The sequence below is a fragment of the Micromesistius poutassou genome (genome assembly GCF_964030765.1).
Source record: "Micromesistius poutassou genome assembly, chromosome: 1".
Classification (NCBI taxonomy): Eukaryota; Metazoa; Chordata; class Actinopteri; order Gadiformes; family Gadidae; genus Micromesistius; species Micromesistius poutassou.
In genome coordinates this window covers 13,847,839-13,867,330 of record NC_140271.1, presented here as the reverse complement: position 1 = coordinate 13,867,330, position 19,492 = coordinate 13,847,839, and the positions used below count along the sequence as shown (strand labels likewise).

The following is a 19,492-nucleotide window of genomic DNA, read 5'->3' as shown; positions in this document are numbered from 1 at the left end:
AACAGCCTCCTATTTATTTATTTTTAAATAAATGTAGAAATATTTTAATTATATTTATTTAGAGGCTCCTATTGCGAAAGGAGGCAACAGCCGTTCTAGAGGCTTTTCCTGTGAAAGGAAGCGGAAATCAGCCACCAAACCTCCTCCCAGCAGCAGTCGTTGCAGAGGCTTTTATTATGAAAGGAAGCGGAAGTCAGCCACCAAATATTTTCTCAGCAGTAGCCGTTGTAGAGGCTTTTATTGTGAAAGGAAGCGGAAGTCAGCCACCAAACCACCTCCCAGCAGCAGCCGTTCTAGAGGCTTTTATTGTGAAGAAAGCGGATGTGCGCGCGGACGGACCTCCTCCCAGCAGCAGCCACTCTCAGAGGCTCCGAGTTCGGGCGAAAGCGATTTTTTTAAGGCGTACGCACGATTTCGTTAATCTTTTCGAGACACAACCGAAGCCCGGATAGCATCCCGCGGGCGTCGATCCAACACCGAGGTGGGATTCGAACGCAGCATCTGTCCTGGCGCTGTTCCGCGGACCCGTAAGGTGAAGGTTTGTTTCTTCTGACGACGGAAGCTAAGCTAAGTGGAGGCTAGCCGTCAGGGGCTAGCTGCTAGCCTGTGACGGCTAGCCTCCACTTAGCTTAGCTTCCCTCTGGGACCCCTCTGGGGTTCAATATTCGGGGTTCGAGAAGAAGACGGGATCTGGATCCACTGGTTTTACTGGTGAACTGGTGTTACTGGGATAAGATGCAGGAGGACAGGGCTAGCCCTCATCTCACTGGTGCTACTGGGATGGGATGGTGGGGGACAGGGCTGAGATGGTCCAGGCTAGCTCCTCACTGGTTTTACTGGTGTTACTGGGATGGGATGGGGTGGGGGGACAGAGCTGGGATGGTCCAGGCTAGCTCCTCATTTCACTGGGCGCAGTCCTGCTCCTGGCCATGAGAAGGCTTCCTGTGGACACTCAACTGATGTTATTTTTGTGTGTGTGAGTTGTTCTCATACAGATGTGTTATGGCTCAATATTCGACCCCCGACCAGTTCAGGATAACAATAACAGGCTTCATCATCCTGCCTATCAATAACTTTTAAGATAATTTAACCATAACACTGTACTGCATGGACCACTTTGAGTGGTCACCTCAAATAGTGATCAGAATTACACGTTATTCCGATTATTAATATTGAGTGGTATCATTTATTTCAATCACCTAATTCACGTCAAAGTTGCCCTCTTGTTTACGCAATCACCCCAATGCCATTAAAGCTGAGCTGCAGAATACCATTAGCTAAAGCGATGTGCTGGCCTCATCCACTTAAAGGGGACCACTAAACCAATTTACGTGTTGGGAACCAGTGCTGACCAGCTGCCCGTCGACAGGCCGTTAGGGACCTGTCCGTCAGGGATGGAGGTCACCCCAAGGGCCAAGCCAATACGGACCAAGAGGCTTTAATTGTTTTCTTTGATTAGATTATGGCGACAGTAGCTCAGGAGGTAGAGCAGGTTGACTGGTAACTGGAAGGTTGCTAGTTTAATCCCTGGCTCCTCCTAGCTGAGTGTTGAGGTGTCCCTGAGCGAGACACCTCACCCTAACTGCTCCTGGCTGACGAGCTGGCTGCCGCCTTGCATGGTTGTCACCGCCGTCTGTGAGTGAATGTGTGTACGAATGGTTGTACGTTGCTAGATATGTAGATTGTTTGACTCGCCGACTGGATGTTTGTCTGAAGTGTAGTTTTTGTTTTGCAGGTGCGTCCCCTTGACTTGTATGTGAGGCCTCAGCCCTGAGACAACGGGTCCTAGTCGGGAGGAGAGACTCGGAGTGGAATAGCCGACCACAGCTCCGTGGATGTATATTTTTTCATATTTTTGAGCCCAGACGCCTGCATCTACGACCTCAACCAAACAGGTTCCTACCTGCACCAGAACACCATGGAGGCCATCGCCAAATATGATTTCAAAGCAACCGCGGATGACGAGCTCAGCTTTAAACGAGGGGAGGTGCTCAAGGTAAACACTGTTTGTATTTAAAATGAAGTGTCACAACTCTGTCCCGAACCCTGGAAACAGCAGCCATGCACATGACTCTGCATGACATGTATGGCATTGATAGCATCACCACCCAGCACAGTTTCAGCCTATCAGAGAGTAGTGGGTTGTTATGTGCTTTTGATTGGGAAACAGTCTCCTCCTCCCAGTTACATGCCTTTCTGAAGAAAGTGGAAACTAACTACTGTGTGAAACTGATCAGGCTGTATTCAGGAAATATTGGGCAGCGATCCCAACCTAACTGCATGACGAGTAGAACCAGGAAACTAATCCACATGCGACACTATTCTGTGACTATTTCAGTCATTACAGTTTCATGAACCTTTGAATCCAAACGCTGACTTTATTCTCTTTGGGGGAAAAGATAATCTGCTTGATTTTAGATTCTATCTCTTCACCTTATCCTCCGTGAGGAGATTGCACAATATTAGAACTACAGTGACTTTCCCTGAGTTTAGGATTTAAATGCAATCTTAATAATCCCCCCCCCCCCGCTTAGTGTGTGTGTGTGTGTGTGTGTGTGTGTGTGTGTGTGTGTGTGTGTGTGTGTGTGTGTGTGTGTGTGTGTGTGTGTGTGTGTGTGTGTGTGTGTGTGTGTGTGTGTGTGTGTGTGTTATTTCCTCTGTGTTTCAAGGAAACGTGTGAGCTAGCGAGAGACTTTGTGCTCATATAAATCAGCCTTTGATGCCGCCTCACTTTAGAGATTAGATTTTTTTTTTTCTTCTCTTTGAGCTTTTTTAGGTCACTTGTCCTTATGCTGAAGAGTCTGCCTTCGGGCGGCCATAATTCCCAGAGAGGACTCTGCTAGCTGCGGGCTGCAAAAATCTGAAAAGCTCTTTTGTCAAGGCGGGTTATGGAAGCTGCTCTGAGTGTGTCTTCCTGCTCTGACCTGTAGTCCTGATGTTGAAGTATATATAGAAGTGGGATGCCAAGCCTTGTGTTATCAAGATAACCGACACTCGTTCATCAGTCATTAACCATTAACAGATAGTAATGAATGTGCTATAAAAAAAGGAGCAGTGTTTTTATTCATTGGTGGCCAGAATTCACACTTTCAAATTGCAAGTTGCCGATAATCTTTGTTTCAGAAGGTCTATTTGAATAACTAAACACTTGGTTATGAATTAGCATATAGCAGGCCAACAGGCTTTTGGTGCAGGGAGATAGGATGATGGTGAGGAGAAAAAACAAAGCACATATGGACCGAACAATAAGAAATGTGTTGCACACAAGCTGTCAATATGACCACCTGATTAGATTGAGAACCAATGGTTTAAAGTTCTCCCAGTTACAACCAGTCTCTACAGCTGAACAATGTCCTAACCAGTGTTGGGACTCCCCCTCTAGAACATTATTTCAGTTCAAAGGAAAAAAGCAGAAGCTGCCACTTGCTCTAAGTGCGGATGTGGATGGCTTGAAGATGCCTTCAGAGTACAAGATTGTCATCACTGACAACCTTGCTGATCCAAGGTAACTGCCGTCTTAAATGCTTAGTAACGTGAACAAACAAACTGTACTACACTATAACCAAAAGTTTAAGAGTCATTTTATAATGTTAGAATACAAAACCAATGAGGATCTTTGGGTCATTTTAATAACTCAAATATATTTTAATTGCAACAGAAGCAAAAATGACATGAATGAGACATAATGAAAAAATGAGGTTCAGACAGCACACTCCCTCTGTTGAGGCCCAGGTACCGGGGCAGGGATGGGGTACCATGGAGGTCAGAGCACCACGGATGTCAGAGCCCCATGTGGGTGTTGAAATGTGTCCACACCTGGATGTGTGTTTGCCAAGAAGCTACACACACACGAAAACGCCTCCGTTGGAACACATGTCCCTGTTTTACCGTGTGTCGGTTCACTGTGAGTAACGGGCTAATTGGGACGGGAGGTCGACCTGCCCAGAGGTGCAGCTAGAGGTATGCTATGTATTTAAGTCATGTTTATTTAGAAAACGTTTTTTAAGCCGATGTGCTCAACAGTATGGCCGCTACAGATAAGTCATGAACATGAACTGAGAGCAGCCTCCCAGCATAGCACAGCTATGCTCTGGACATTTATTAAGTCTGATAGCATAGCTGTGTTATGCTATCAGATTAAGTAGGAGTTCTTAACAAAGGTCCACAACACAGGATACAGGTGGCCATCTTGGCTCTTCCCTGTTGCTGGCTCCCTCTCTCCCTCTCCTCTGTAAGATGTCCCTTTAAGTCGCCTTCTCCCAGTTAGAGAGCTTAGACAAGTGAAATAACACTGATCAGTATTTTTGGGGTCTTCCATTTCTATCTTTCGGGTGTACAGTTGTCTCCTGCTGGTCTAGTGAAGATACTGGTGAATAGTTGGTCTGAAGAAACTCAAAGTGTGTGACTCAGTCGCCTGCCAGGAGGCCAGTTTAACTGACGAGAGCCTCGCTGCGGATTACAGCTTTTAGTCTAAACGCTGGGGGACCAGAAAAACTGCTGACGTGACAGTTGAGCAGGAGTGTTTGTCAGTTGAACGGGCTGCAGACTCGGACCTGGCATCCAGTCAGCACGCATCGCTTTGCTGCTCTGCAATCTGTCTTACACAAGACGCCACAGGCTCCCCGCACACTTTATCAACTGCACTTTAACGGTAGTTGAAATTTCTTCTTCTGGGTTGACTGTTTCCGAGGAAGGCTGGTTGTGTTTATCTGATGCATGAGATACATGAACAAACTGCACTTCCTGAGAAATGGGTTGGATTCTCCAGTGATGGACACAGATATATGTCACAGATATATGTGACACTTGCACCGACCAAAGTTATTCATACTTCCACTCCGTTCTGTAATCCTTGCTGGATTGTGAAATGGGTCACTGATATTTAAAGTATTTTTCGTTCACCGCACTGTGCTGGTCATTATGGCTACTCAGAGCACTTTGACAACTTATGCCGAGCTTCCACACACAAGATATATGGAAAATACTTACTTAACGCACTTGAATCACACCGATGTTTGTATTGAGTAACAGTATATTTTCCCTGAAGCGTTCTGAGGTGAAGTGTTTGTTTGACCCTCGTTGAAGATGTTCTTTAGTCGGCATCAGACCAGGGTGAAATCAGAATCCTCATATCGTAACCTGTATATCGTGTGTATATCGTCATATCGTAACCCTGTCTATTTGAGCATTGAAGCCTCAACCGTAAACCGCGTTGAGTCATAGCACATGCGGGTGTTGTGTAGGCTGTCAGCAAAGCCCAGCTCCAGCTCAGAACACTGTCGTTGGCTGGGAGCGTATTCATCCGAAAGCTGAGCTTTGTCACTCAGCACGCTGAGATGAGACCCCTACGACAAGAAACGACTATTATCAGTCACAGTATGACTGTACAAGGTGAAGAACATGCAAACAATTTGTGAAGAAAATTCACGTTTCCTGGAACTGGACCGTAAGACTATTTGGTAAAATGTCTTTCAGTTTCAGAGCGGCAGAATGGCTCGCATCCATTTGTATCTAGTATTTGTCAATTAGATTCAGAACTCATCCATTTGCCAGACCAAAATGTTTTAAGTTCCCCTGAGTTGATTGGCCGTGGCCCCTTTGAAATGTGCCCTACAGGGCGATCACACTGAGGCCTGTCTGTCCATACGTCACAGTCATTGATCTGAGCCTCAGTGATACTTTAACTCCATGCCAAGGCCTGTCCTGTAGCCTTAGCTTTAGCTCCATGGTTGTTATCAGCCCTTTCCTCATGAGACACACTGGTCTTGGATAGGGCCTACTGCAGATTAGATGAGTCTTATCAAATCTTTTCATCGGATGTGTTGACGATAGTATGACTCAAGAGTTCCACGCGGGGGATTGTCTGCTCATTTATTTCCCACTCTGAACTTTGAGTAAAAGGGTGGATGATGAGAGGTGGACAGAGGGCTCCTGTCTATCCGCGTCAATCCAATGGCCTTTCAGAAAAGCTCTTAGCCTGAGCTCTGAGCTGAGGCTGGTCAGGCCCAAGGTGGACCGGAGGCCATTAGGCTGATTACGGTCCGAGCCCAGGGCCCAAGGAGACTCTTCACACTACAGAACGGGAATGGAGTCTAACGAGTATTCAAGGCTGGTTCACATTGTTGGAGTCAATGGTTGAAATAGTTGGTCTGGTGTGTGGAAGCTTGGTTAAAGTCTCAATATTTCACATTCAATTGAATGTGTAATGTCCAGGAATTCTGAGCCACTATATAAGATGCATCATGTTTTATATTTGTATTTTTTTCTTTAATGTTTTTATTATATTACTGATACTTTGTTTAAATAGTATATTTAATTAAGCTTTTAATTCTGTTCTTTATTCCTACTGATGTCTTTCTCTGTGACCTGTGAACCCTTTCCCTCTCCATCAGTAGAGCGATCTGAGCACTAGACCTCAAACATCCACCCTGTTCCTCGGTGTCTCCACGGTACTTCGGGCCAGATGTGTGCAGATGATAAGAGAGCCGATGATTGAGATTTTGTATCTGAGGTGGTGTGGAGTTGTACCACAAGCACAGTTTCACATTGTGTCATGTGCTTTCCATAATGCCCACAGATGGGCCAAATGGGGAAGGTTTCAGCATGTCTTGGGGTTTCTAGTTTAGGAAATGCAAAATGCTGCTCTCATTTGAATACCCGGTTTGTAAAAGCCTGTGTTTGCAATATTAAAAATATGCCTGCAGGGCTCGACAGTGCGAGCGTTTCACTCGCATTTGCGACTAAAAATGAAATGTAAAATGTATTTAGTAGCATGTGTGCGAATAAAAAGTTTTACAAAATTCAGCCCAAGCTAGGGTTGGGCAATGTCCCCTAAATTGGCAGGTGACGATATTTACAGTAAAACATCACGATGGACGATAACATCGTCGGCGGAGGGGAGGGGGGGAAGAGTTGAAACAATGGCACTGGTTGCTAAAAAAGGTAGGCCTACTACTTTGCTTTTCTGGCATTTTTTTGGATTTAGAGACCTGATGAGAGTGGACAGCCAAGGGACACGACTGACGTTGTGTGCAAGATTTGCTCCTGTGTGACACGCACAATAGACGGGTAGACGACCGATCTACATGACCACTTTATGCGCCTTGAGAATGACAACTGTTGCGTGTGCTCCACGCAGAAGTTAATAGAAATGATGATAAACAAAATATCACAGAGCATAGCATAGAGCAGGATTGTGAATGTTTACAATGTCTCATGTCAATTTACAATCTGCAAAATGTGTCTGTGTTGGCCGACTTACTTTTTTTAGGTAGGATATTGATGCTGCGCGCCTCCTATTTGCAACTGAATTTGTTTAAGATATAAAACCATTAAATTTAACACACTAAAACAGATATTTTTGTTTTTAAATAAATATTTGGCAACGAAAATTCATGTATTTCGCAGCGTGCCTCTCTGGCATTGAGCAGGTCTACAGGATCGCACTCTGCACAACCCCTTCAGTAAAAAAGTGAACGGTCTCTGTCACGTACGCCTCCGTAGTCAACGCTGTCCAAGCATCGGTGGTGATGGCAACTTTCTCCGTTAAGGACAGGATCTCACGGAGCGAGGCTGCTGCTTCGCTGTACATTTTCTCCAGCCGCACAGTCATAGTTTGGTGACATTGCACTGTGTAATCTGCCTCGAGAAATGCGATCGCGGTAGTCTCGTCGCTGGCATAGGCTACCGTATTTAAAATATAATATATATGCATTAATTATATTCTTAATTTAATTTACAGAGCAATCCCTGCAAAGTTTCTAGGTTAACTATAGAAGAGACTATAGGAGGATTAGTGTGCATCTGACGGGGGGGGGGGCATCACGATGGTGGCTCTCCATCGTGATGTTGGTCAGCCATCACGATGGACGATGACATCGTCCATAGGCACAACCCTTGTGCAGATCATGCTGGTGCTCCCCATTTCAGCTGCCCAGTGTGAAAGAGGCTTTTCTGCCCAAAACTGCATCAAGAATTCAACAATAATCTGCCTTGGAGTGTCCACAACTGAAGACTTGATGCGGATCAGCTTGGAGGGGCCTTCAGTAGAGCAATTTGATCCCAGTCCTGCTGTAGACTGCTGGCTGAGCTCAAAGCGGGCCAGCAGACCTGCTTACAAAAGCTTCTGGACCAGTGACATCCTTTGTGTCTAAACAGACTGAACAGACTTTTGTTTAGCATTTAGAACTAAGAATAACCACTTTATTATAGACGTGTTTATACAGTTCAAGTATAAATAATTACATAATTAATAAATAAATACATAATTATTAAATAGTAAAACAGTTTGAAGCAGAAATAATTAAAAACCTAGTGTACTTTTTGTATTCAAATAAATTAAATCATTTTGTTTGCAAATGTCTCCTCGTATCCCTTTATTAATGAATAACACATTATTTGATACATTTTCATTGCGCCCCTAAAGTTCTTTATGCACTCCTACATTTTTCAACTTAGGAGCACATGTGCGCCTTAGGAAAAAAGTAAGCGTCAAGCCCTGGCCTGAATAGCCTGAATCATTTGCAGTGTTGACGGCTCCTCTGAACACCAACTCGGTAGATGGGGAGGAGAACATTTGAAATGACAAATTGCAGCTTATTGGTGGGTGGTTTGTAAACATGTGCTCTAGTTCCTCCTCAGCGAAGCCTTTCTCTGAAACATTGAAGGGCTTTGGGGTGCTGCCGGTGTTGGTGGGCATCTGCTGTTGTCACTGTTAACACGAGTGCTCTCATGAACACCAGTGTAACGTGGGAACACATTAATCTCTCTCTCCGTTCCCACCAGGCTGCCCTCCTCTCTTGGCCTCGGTGCTTGTCACTCCGATCTGTGGTCATGTGTTGCAGCAGGCGCCCCACTCCCATCAATAAGTGAACATGACCTCCTGCTGACACGCAGAGCCTCTCCTCAACACGTCTCTGAACCCCTCCCATCTTGAGCTCCAGCCTGCCTCCTCTCCTCCCTCCACTGCCTCACTCCTCTTCCTCCAGCTCCCCTCGTGGATCCGATGTCTCTGTCTGTCAGTGTCCACCAGGCCTGGTGTTTGCGCCTCTTGTGTCTGTCAACAAATAGGTTGGCTTGAATTAAGGGGAATGTTTTATTATTGATGTTGTGTTAGGATTCATTTTATTAGATTTTTTTTTTGTAGGGCTCACAAATGAGGGAAACAATAATGTGATAATGATGGATCATTATATACAATATGAAATTAACAGAATATGGTTGAGCGTTCTAAATGCCCTTTGACGGTCGAGAGCCGACCCCTCATAGTTAGCGGTGGAGCTCTCAGCCGACATAGCTTTGAGTTACTGGAGTAATCACGTTGTTTGTGATGATAAGCATGTGCTTAGGGATCTCCCAAAGGGCTTGTTGTTGTTGAAGGTAAAGTAGGTTAGTTAGTTCTCTAGTTTTGTTCTCCAACCTTAAGGACCTGCCGGGTTGAGTTCCCTAGCGGTCAGGAAGTTCTCTTAAAATGTCCGCTGTGGACATCCCGACATCCAAACTGAAAGTGAAATGATCGATTCAAGAACAACGCGTCTCAAAGCAGCTTCTGCTCTCTGAGCAGCGGTGTTGACACCGAATCCCCAGGCTGTGTTCCAATCAGTTCTATCCCCTCCTACACTCACCCTCCCCATTTAGTGAAACTGCTCTGCACTCAGAATGGTGAATCATCAGACAGCCTTTGATGCAGAAGCTATCTCTGACCAGATGTCTCGTTGCAAGTGTGTGAGCGTCAGCAGTGGCCCGCAATATACAGAATCGGATCTTTGGATTTTCTATTTGTTTGTGTGCACTTGTTGAGAGTTCTCCCCAGCCTTGGCTGTTCTACTGGTGTACCTGGGTGGGACGGAACCAACATACAGCTGGGTGGGTACCTGGGTGGGATACAATGGATATCAATGGATTGTTTCTGAATGCTCAAAAACCCGCTCAACTCTTCAGTATGATACAACTATGAACTGCTTTCTCGCAGACATTATGAGCATCATCTTCCAACTTCAGAATTAATTCAGACCACATAACTGGAATCATACAAGTTGATTCCAAGCAATAGATGATCTAAAGTGAATCAACCATGAATCAACTGAACCATGAATCACCTGTGGAAAAAGAAGGAAGGATTCTGTATCTGGTGTTGAGGATTGTTCTCAACTTCTACACTAGTTATCTAGTTACAGAAATGACAGCTTTTCAGGGATCTATACACATCCGTCCGTGAATGAACCCCAAAGTGTTTGTTTGTGAAGACCCTGTTATTCAGAAGTCGTGATTACTATCAGTGCATTATCGTCACAGAGTTGTGTGTGTGGTCTCATTTTCTGAGATTACCAACATGGCAGTTTACTGTAGCGACCTTCTGTGTAGAACTCCAGGCGGGGTGAGGCTAAAGGTTGGCACCCAGCGCCTGGCCTCGTGTGTTTGTTCACATGTGCCTGTGCAGACGCGAGCACTACCCGTCTGTCACTTCCTGTTTGCTGCGTGGACCTCCCCTGGCAGCTTCCTGTCTCTCCCTAGTAGGGGGTTCCAGCAGGCCCAGTGTGCTCAGAGGTTTCCCGTTTGGCAGGGCCTCTCTCTCCTGTGGACGCAGTCCTGTTGAGAACTGCACAGGCGGGTTGTAGCGGCGCAGGGCCGGAGGCACCGCTGTCTTGGTGGAGGGGTTGAGCAAGAACACAGTGAAGCCAAGCACTCACTTCTTGTTCTGTTTTCTGTTTTTACCCCATATAACTAATAGTCTCTCTCTCTTCCTCTTTTGTCTCTCGGCCTCGTATTCTCTCCCTCTCTGTGCCCCACTCTGCCGGTCTCTCCGTCTCTCGGCCTCTGTCTCTCTCTCTCTAGCCCTCTCTCTGCCTCTCTGTCTCTCTGCCCCTCCCTCTCTAGCCCTCTCTGTCTCTGTCCCTCTCTCTCTATGCCTCTCTCGAGCCCTTTCTGTGTGTAACCTGATCCCAGCCAGTCAGCCCCTCCACCAGATCCAGGGACCTCTCATGCACTTCCGCCCTCGTTCTGTGTCTTCTTAAGCTTCCTCTTCTTTGATGAACTGCTCCCTCCCGTCTGTTAGTGCCCCCTTAGCAGTGTAGGGCTATCGATCCTGCCCACCCACTGATTCACCATGAGAGAGGGAGAGAGAGGGAGGCTTGAGCCCATCCTCTTAAATTTAAACATGGAGAAATGCTTTCAGAATTGTCTCCAAAAATATGCAACTCAACAACACAATCACAATTCACGACAACATGTGTCTAATGGCCGCAGATTAGCTTTCTGTTGGCAGTCAATTCTCTTCACTGTCGTATTGTAATGATGTTAGGCTGTAGTGTTTTCCTTTGATGTTTTCTGTTGAAACATGCAACATCTTCTCAGAAAAACTATTTTGAAACTCTCCACTCCACTCTCCCCTGCATCCATCTGCTCACTCAGCCAAAGGACGCAATTGCGGATGTGAAACTGTTGGAAGGAACCGTCCCATGACAGATCGTGTCTATTTCCTCTGGTTTGAGATCTGTTTCTGGCTGTTTGAGTCGGTCCACTTCTGCCTGGATGTGCGTTAAAAGGTGCAACGCATCACTGTATTCTTAGTCTATTCATGTTTACGTTGACGTTGTTGACCTGCTAGTCTGACCTCACAGTGCCCTTAGGGTTTCACAACCAAAAAGGGCTTAGCGGCGTAAAGAAATTATAATATTCATGTTCATTTTAATAACCAAATCAAACAGGATATAGAGGATGCTTTCGGCAAGATCTGAGAGTTGGAAAGTGCAGATGAGGGCAAGGTTAATGCGTGCACTCAGACAAACTCCCTCCTTCATAAGTTATGGTGCTATTGAGAAGTGTTGCCTTCACATGTGGTGACAGGCACGCTGGGTTCCCGACCCATCAGAGGAGATGTCCTGATGGGTGAGGATTGAGGAGCCGTCTGACAGCTAGATGGTCTCCTACTGACCGCAAGGTGAACTAGAAACTGATATTCTTAAATTTCAGGATGGGTTGTTTCAGGATTGATGGATGATTTTTAACCAACACTGTAATGATAGAATGTTAGATCTTATTTTAGATTATAGTTTAGCTATAGATCTTTCCTGAAGCACATTCTGATAGGTTTGCATAGGCTTTTAATCATGGGTAGAGAAAATTACATTTATTGTTCCCTCATATGCTGGATCTATCAGTGTTTGATTTCATAGAGGTATAATATGAATTATGGTATATTTGTTTCTTAAACATAAGCCTGTATGATAATGTATAAGGAGTATAGTTGCCTATATTTTAGTCAGATTGAATGCAGACACTGACACGAAAGGATGCTCATTTCCTCTACAAACATTTCCTTGTTTGTAGATGCGTTCATTCAATGCCAAGTTGAGGGCTCATCCGTTTTAGATGTATAATTATTAAGAAATAATCTTTTCGTCACGTTTTTTCATCACAATATTTCATAGCAAGACATTCACCTCTGGTTCACTGCGATAGGGAGTGAGTAAATAAGTGAGCCAATTCACTCAGAACTGAGTGAGCCAATTCACTCAGAACCGAGTGAGCCGGTTCACTCACAGCCTCTGTGGGTGGACTGCCTCAGCCAATGAGGAGAGCTGGCACTAGGGGGTGGGAATCTCTTGGCACCTCACAATTCGAATTCCGATTCACAGGTCAGCGATTCGATTCTAAAACGATTATCGGTGCATCTCGATGCAACAATTTTTTTAATGTACATATCCATGCAGGATTTTCAAAAATATATATACACATCTGAGTTTGCTACTCAGTTTTCTAATCACTTCCTACTTCTGTGATGATCACTAAAGACAATCAACAGATGAATTATCTTCTACTTTATATAATAGATAAAGTCGGTTCTCTGCGCAGAGAACCCGCAGGCAGAAAGGAGTTTTCTGTAGCGCTCTGCAGCAGGCGAACAAATTGAATAACAAAATTTTTTATTTTTTTTTTTATTTTTTTTTTATTAATTTTGTTTCTGATTATTCATTTTTCTGCATCGAGACGGAATCGTTCTAGAGAGAACCGCGATGTGTCAAAGAATCAATTATTTTTCCCACCCGTAGCTGGCACAAGATAAAATGACAATTATATTCTTCTCTTATATGCTGGATCAATCCGTCTTTGATTTCTTTGGAATAGCCTGTTGTCAGACACAGGCCTGATGTACCAACAGTGGCCAACAGCACACACAGGCCTGATGGACCAACAGTGGCCAACAGCACACACAGGCCTGATGTACCAACAGTGGCCAACAGCACACACAGGCCTGATGGACCAACAGTGGCCAACAGCACACACAGGCCTGATGTACCAACAGTGGCCAACAGCACACACAGGCCTGATGGACCAACAGGAGCCAAGTGTAACAGCAGGGTCCGGAGCGTTCAGTGGAAAACGGATATGTAAGTCCATCTCTGGGGTTAACCCAACGGCATGGAGCTAGCAGAGGGGTGGACGGTAAACATTGCCCCAGTGTGTTAATGGAGTCGGTATGGCTGGACAGGAGGACGTGTCTCACTGCTCTGGTGTTTGAGCAGCATCTGCTCTGTGTTAGCTCATCAGCAGGGCACACACACACACTGGCTGAGCACAGAAGGGGAGGAGCCTGTCAGACACACACTCTGGTGGCGGACATGAGGGGGAGGAGCATCAGACACTCTGGCTGAGCACAGGAGGGGAGGAGCCTGTCAGACACACACTCTGGCTGAGCACAGGATGGGGAAGAGCCTATGATCCACACGCACGCCCACAGCAGGCAAAAGATGAACTGCCAACCTTATAGTAGTGTAATAATACTGATGCTGTTACAGTGTAAAGTAATACGGGTGAATGATGTACGCACCTATTGTATGTTGTATGTCCTTGCACTGAAAAATAGTACTTAGCATTAGGGCTGAACGATTTGGTGAAATAATCAATCGACCAATTTTCCGAATGTGATTTATTTTTTTTGATGAATTGATATAACATCTCTATTCAACTATTGAATTGTAAAAAAAAAAAAAATACGAATCTTACTGATCTCCAGTCTTTAGCAGTCACAAATCCCCCCCCCCCCCCCATACATATATTTTTTGCAAATCGCAGCCTCTGCGATTTGCATATCGAGTTATTTTACATTGTGATTTCGGTTTGAATTTGATTAATCGTTCAGCCATACTTAGCATTGTGTAGCATCTTATCCTAGCTATCTCTGTTGTATACGGGGAATGGGTTAACCTGGCGATAGTTAGTGCTTGGCACTAACTATGAACATCCTTACTGTACAGACAGCGATATATTGTTGTTTCTCTTTCTTCTGACAAATGTACTTTATTGTAAGTCACTCTGGATAAAAGCGTCTGCTTAACGCCCTGAATGTAAATGGATGAACCTCTGGGATGATGGACGTTGTAATGACACAATGCACATAAAGTGGTTTGGTTTCTGCTTTGTCAACCGTGCCGCCGCCCACCTGATTGGTTGCCCGGTATCCTCCGGTCCCCCTGTTTCATTGGCTCGTCCCCTACCGCAGCCACATGGCCAACTCTTGTGTTCTTTTGCATTTTTTGGTTGTGGTTTTGTGTTGGTTACGTCCCACAGATGTCCCAGCGCGTGTGTGTGGATGTTCCTCTGGCAGCAGAACCACCGCGGCTCCATTCCTCAACAAACCACTCTGGTTTTATAAAATGGCCGACTGGTTAACCCTTCCACTGCCCCCTCTTGCTCTGCAGTCCTAACACATGTTGTCGCTCTAAACCCATCTTTTCTGTCAGTTCTGGTGGGTCGGGCCAAGGAGTCAACTCAATTTGTATTTGTATAACCCTTAATCGAAGTTACAGTCTCAAAGGGCTTCACAGGCCACAGTATCTGACACCCCCTCACCTTTGCACCCTAACCCTAGCCCCCCTAACTCTAGCCCACCTATCCATGGGCCCCACTATCCCTGGCCCCACCTAAGCCTGGCCCTCCTATCCTTGGACCCCCTATCCCTGGCCCCCTCAAAGAGCAGGGAAAGACTTCCTTGATTATAGAGGAGGAGGAGCCTTTGAAGGGAGGCAGAGTGAGGGCCCTCCCCTCCCAGGGTCACCCAGGAGAGCACTGGGTGCCAAGAGGAACAAACACAGTGGAAGCATAACAAACAGAACCGTTTAAACAGAAATGAGTGAATGGGTGAGTGAAGTACAGAGGGAGAGAGGAACGTGTTGTGGTAGGCCAGAGGTGGCTGCATCCCCACAGACTTGGTCAGTGATCCCACACGAACCCACGGGGATGTGAGTTAAATCAGCCATCCAACACACGGATTAGAGCACGCCCTGTCTCCCTGATCACTTCCACTGCACGCACGCACACACACACAGAGAGCTAGATGTCTGATGCAGCTCCAATCCATATGTCACACAACATACACGCGCTGTCACAAGCCCACTCTCTCGGACCCCTTTAAGCGCTCCTTCTGTCACTCTCTGCCTCTCTCCCCTGGTTGTTTCTCTCTCTCTCTCTCGCTCGCTCGCTCGCTCGCTCGCCGCCGCACAGCCCAGGCTGCAGAGAGAGGGATGGAGCTTAAGGATGGACTGCCCTTTGTTTCTCGCACGCACATTATTGGTGCCCAGCTGTTGTGGTGGATAGTAGAGATGCTCCAATCAGCATTTTTGGGCCCGATTACTGATCACCAAGATCATGATCTGCTGATTGCCGATCACCATTTCTGTTCCAATAGATTCTTTATTTTATTTTTTTTCTTTGGATCCCCCATGACTGAAACATGTCGCTCAATGCGTTCATCAAAGCCTACGCAGAATGTGACATGTCATATGCAATACTGAAATGTGCCTGTGCGCATACTGCTGTATAGGCCTGGGCAATAAAACAATAAATTATCGTATCGTGATAGACTTTTGATCAATATCAATATAAAACATTTTCAATATATATCGATAAAGAGACTGGACCACTGAATCTAGCAGCTGGGTTTGTTACACAAACACGGTTCCATACTTATTGACAATATTTGAGTGTTTTTCATTATTGTATCGACATTGGAGTATTTATCAATGAAGAATAGTGTAAGGTCATATTAAGTGTTAAACAGAAGTGTTTAAATCCAGCATGCTAATTCCTAGTCTTTTTAGGTCATTCAAATGATCAATAGTTATCGATATCAATCAATATGATCAAGTTATATCGCAATATGTCTTTCAGCCATATCGCCCAGGCCTACTGCTGTATTTATGGTACTGAAATGTGCCTGCCACATACTGAGCTATGCAAGTGTTTTGTAAACGTTAAACTGCCTCCTTTGCCATCATTACAGTGACCCAGTGAAATCCTGGCAGTGTGGCACAATGTTTTAGACGGGAGAACTCATGGTGCCACTGGCAAGTGAGTAATTTACGTCAAGTGATCTTTTTTGATCGGTGCTTTTGGGGTTCTCCGATCAAGCTATTTTTAGCCAATATCGGCTGATCATGATCGGCATCCGATGAATCAGAGCATCTCTAGTCCACAGCATTAAAGCAAAGTTATAACGTGTGTGTGTGTGTGTGTGTGTGTGTTGAACTTGAAGAGCCAAAGACGGCTGCAGCCTTGTGTAGAATAATGTTGCAGAGCTTAACCTTACTCCACTAGAGCTATAGTTACACTTTTCTTAGCCTGATTGGTTTTATGTCAGGGACCCTCAGTGATACTGAATTCCATAATCCTCAAAATATTGCAATATTTAATCTGTTGATATTGCCTGGGGAGCTCTACGTACGTGTCATTCTGTGGTTGGCATGGCCGTATGAATCTGTTATTCTGTGGCCTTCTTCTATACCCTTCTGGCTTCAGTTTGAAGCGTGCTTCTCCTGCTCACTCTCTGGCATTAAGGTTAAAACCCCAAATGCCGTAACGAATGCTGCAGCAGCCCGCTGGGCTATGTGGATAATGGTGGAGTCGTTTATACACTTCAGAACTTCTTTCATCCCTGTAGAGCAGCGGGTGCGTCAACAAGGGTGATTATCCTACGCTATAAGAACGTCAGCGGCAAGCAGTCAGGCTCAGGGAACAGTGTATGAAATCTGCCCTCATTTCATACACTTAAGATGACGAAGACAAAGATGATGAGGCTACAGCTAGTCATCAGGCTACAGCTAGCGCTCAGGCTACAGCTAGCGCTCAGGCTACAGCTAGCGCTCAGTCTACAGCTAGCGCTCAGTCTACAGCTAGCGCTCAGGCTACAGCTAGTGCTCAGGCTACAGCCTGCTCTCAGGCTACAGCCTGCTCTCAGGCTACAGCTAGTGCTCAGGCTACAGCCTGCTCTCAGGCTACAGCCTGCTCTCAGGCTACAGCCTGCTCTCAGGCTACAGCCTGCTCTCAGGCTACAGCCTGCGCTCAGGCTACAGCTAGCGCTCAGGCTACAGCTAGCGCTCAGTCTACAGCTAGCGCTCAGGCTACAGCTAGCGCTCAGGCTACAGCTAGCTCTCAGGCTACAGCCTGCTCTCAGGCTACAGCCTGCTCTCAGGCTACAGCCTGCTCTCAGGCTACAGCCTGCTCTCAGGCTACAGCCTGCTCTCTGGCTACAGCCTGCTCTCTGGCTACAGATAGCTCTCTGGCTACAGCTAGCTCTCAGGCTACAGCTAGCTCTCAGGCTACAGCTAGCTCTCAGGCTACAGCTAGCTCTCAGGCTACAGCTAGCTCTCAGGCTACAGCCTGCTCTCTGGCTACAGCTAGCTCTCAGGCTACAGCCTGCTCTCTGGCTACAGATAGCTCTCTGGCTACAGCTAGCTCTCTGGCTACAGCTAGCTCTCAGGCTACAGCTAGCTCTCAGGCTACAGCTAGCTCTCAGGCTACAGCTAGCTCTCAGGCTACAGCTAGCTGGTCCATCAGCCAATGCAGCTCTTTCACACTTGCAGCACAGAGAACCAATTACACCGTTGTGTTAAATCTAAAATCCAGTGTAGGCCTACCTTCTTTCCCCACAGAAAATGGTTCAGGAATCAATAAGGGAATCGATAAAGTATCTGAATGATAAGCTGAATTGATTTAATTTTGTAATCAGTCGAGCAGTGTGAGCGCACTCATTGGAAACATGACCCACAAAGATCCAGTTAAGACACGCCCCCTTTCAATTAAAAAACACTTCTGTGTAACAACGTATATGTTGTGGAGTACAATCAATGCTCTAGGACACGCCCTTCCTTTGCAGTTGATTGATTATGATTTGGGTTTTTTTCTACTATTGTGAAGATGTTAATGTAGAACTGAGTGTATAATGGTTATTTATTCAAAACATTGTAAGCTGTTGCTGCAGAATAAAGAATGATTTCATTAATGTTTTTTTCTTCTTAAAGAACCGATAACTCTACCATTAGAGTACCGGATCGATGAGCAGTATTGATGAGAGAAGTAGTATTGTTAAAATCCAAAAGATACCTGTCCCTAACTGCAATACTTTTTTAGTACCGTTGTAGTGTATGAGCTATATGGTGAGCGATGTTGTATATGAAATGCGCCACACACCGTAGCATTACTAATATATACTAATATAAGTGTCAGAGAAAAGCTTAACCCTCACTCGGTCGCAGATCACCAAAGATATACACTTAGCCTCACGCTTATTGAAGGTAATAACCCTTACGGAAGAAGGTGTGATTTAAGATTTGGCAGAGAAAACAACGTTGGATGCGTGTGTGAGCCATAGAAGTTCATCTGATAGACTGCACTGCAGCACGATACTAAACCACCTCTCTGTAAAGGCTGATCGTGCGGAGGACAGATTATCGTTCGCCATCTCGTATCGTCATATCACCCCAATTTGACACAGCTCACTTTTTCCTGTCCTCTTCGCATGCGATGCTCTGCCCTTTATCCTCTGCCTGCTTCCTGAGTCGTGCGGTTTTTTCCCAGCGACAATGAGAGTGGTTTCATGTGTGGACGGGACAGATGCTCTCTCTGTGGTGGCCCAGTGTCGCCCCCCCCCCCCCCCCCCCCAGAGCAGCTGACCCTAAATATATCCTACAGCCTGGAGCCCTCACACCTCTCTGTGACCTGGTGGAAATCATACCACTCTTTCCATGACGGGCTGGTGGATTATTATGGGTGAGCTTTTGGGGGGGTTTGGATTGATTAGTGCTGCATCACGTTGCTGAAATTATTATTGATGGCATTGGCTGTTATTTACTTACTATGTGTATTTATTGAATCATTAAGTCACATTCTAACAGTGAATTGATTAATTAACAATAGAGATGATCCCTACAAGGTAAATGTTCCATGTATAAACGCATGCTGCCTACAGAGCAGGTTATCTGACTCAATTATCTGACTTCCCTCTAGCATCCGCCTGTGATGTGTTTTAAGGGAGTGTCTTCTCATTATTTATTAAGCCCTCAATCTATGTGATTTAAATTTCTTTACGACGTGACGGCAAACACACCACAGTGTTGTCCTGCCCTACTTGGTCAATACAGAAAGACAAATAAATACACCCTCATGTCCTGTTATCGGCCAATTTACCTTCAAATGATAATACATTAAATATTACTTA

At 45.5% G+C, this 19,492-nt stretch overlaps 1 protein-coding gene across 2 annotated transcripts in view; it reads left to right on the top strand.

Moving 5' to 3' along the window:
- The first annotated feature begins 334 nt into the window (after window positions 1–334).
- LOC311364737 (growth factor receptor-bound protein 2) overlaps window positions 335–19,492 on the top strand; it is a 40,127-nt gene continuing 20,969 nt past the window's right edge. Inside the window, exons 1-2 of one of the 2 annotated variants that reach the window (XM_084484335.1) lie at window positions 335–527; window positions 1,736–1,996. In XM_084484335.1, the coding sequence (XP_084340461.1) occupies window positions 1,919–1,996 (78 nt within the window). In that variant the 5' untranslated portion in view covers window positions 335–527; window positions 1,736–1,918. Of the gene's footprint in view, window positions 533–1,735; window positions 1,997–19,492 lie in introns of both variants that reach the window. The other variant, XM_084484334.1, reaches the window with a different exon arrangement.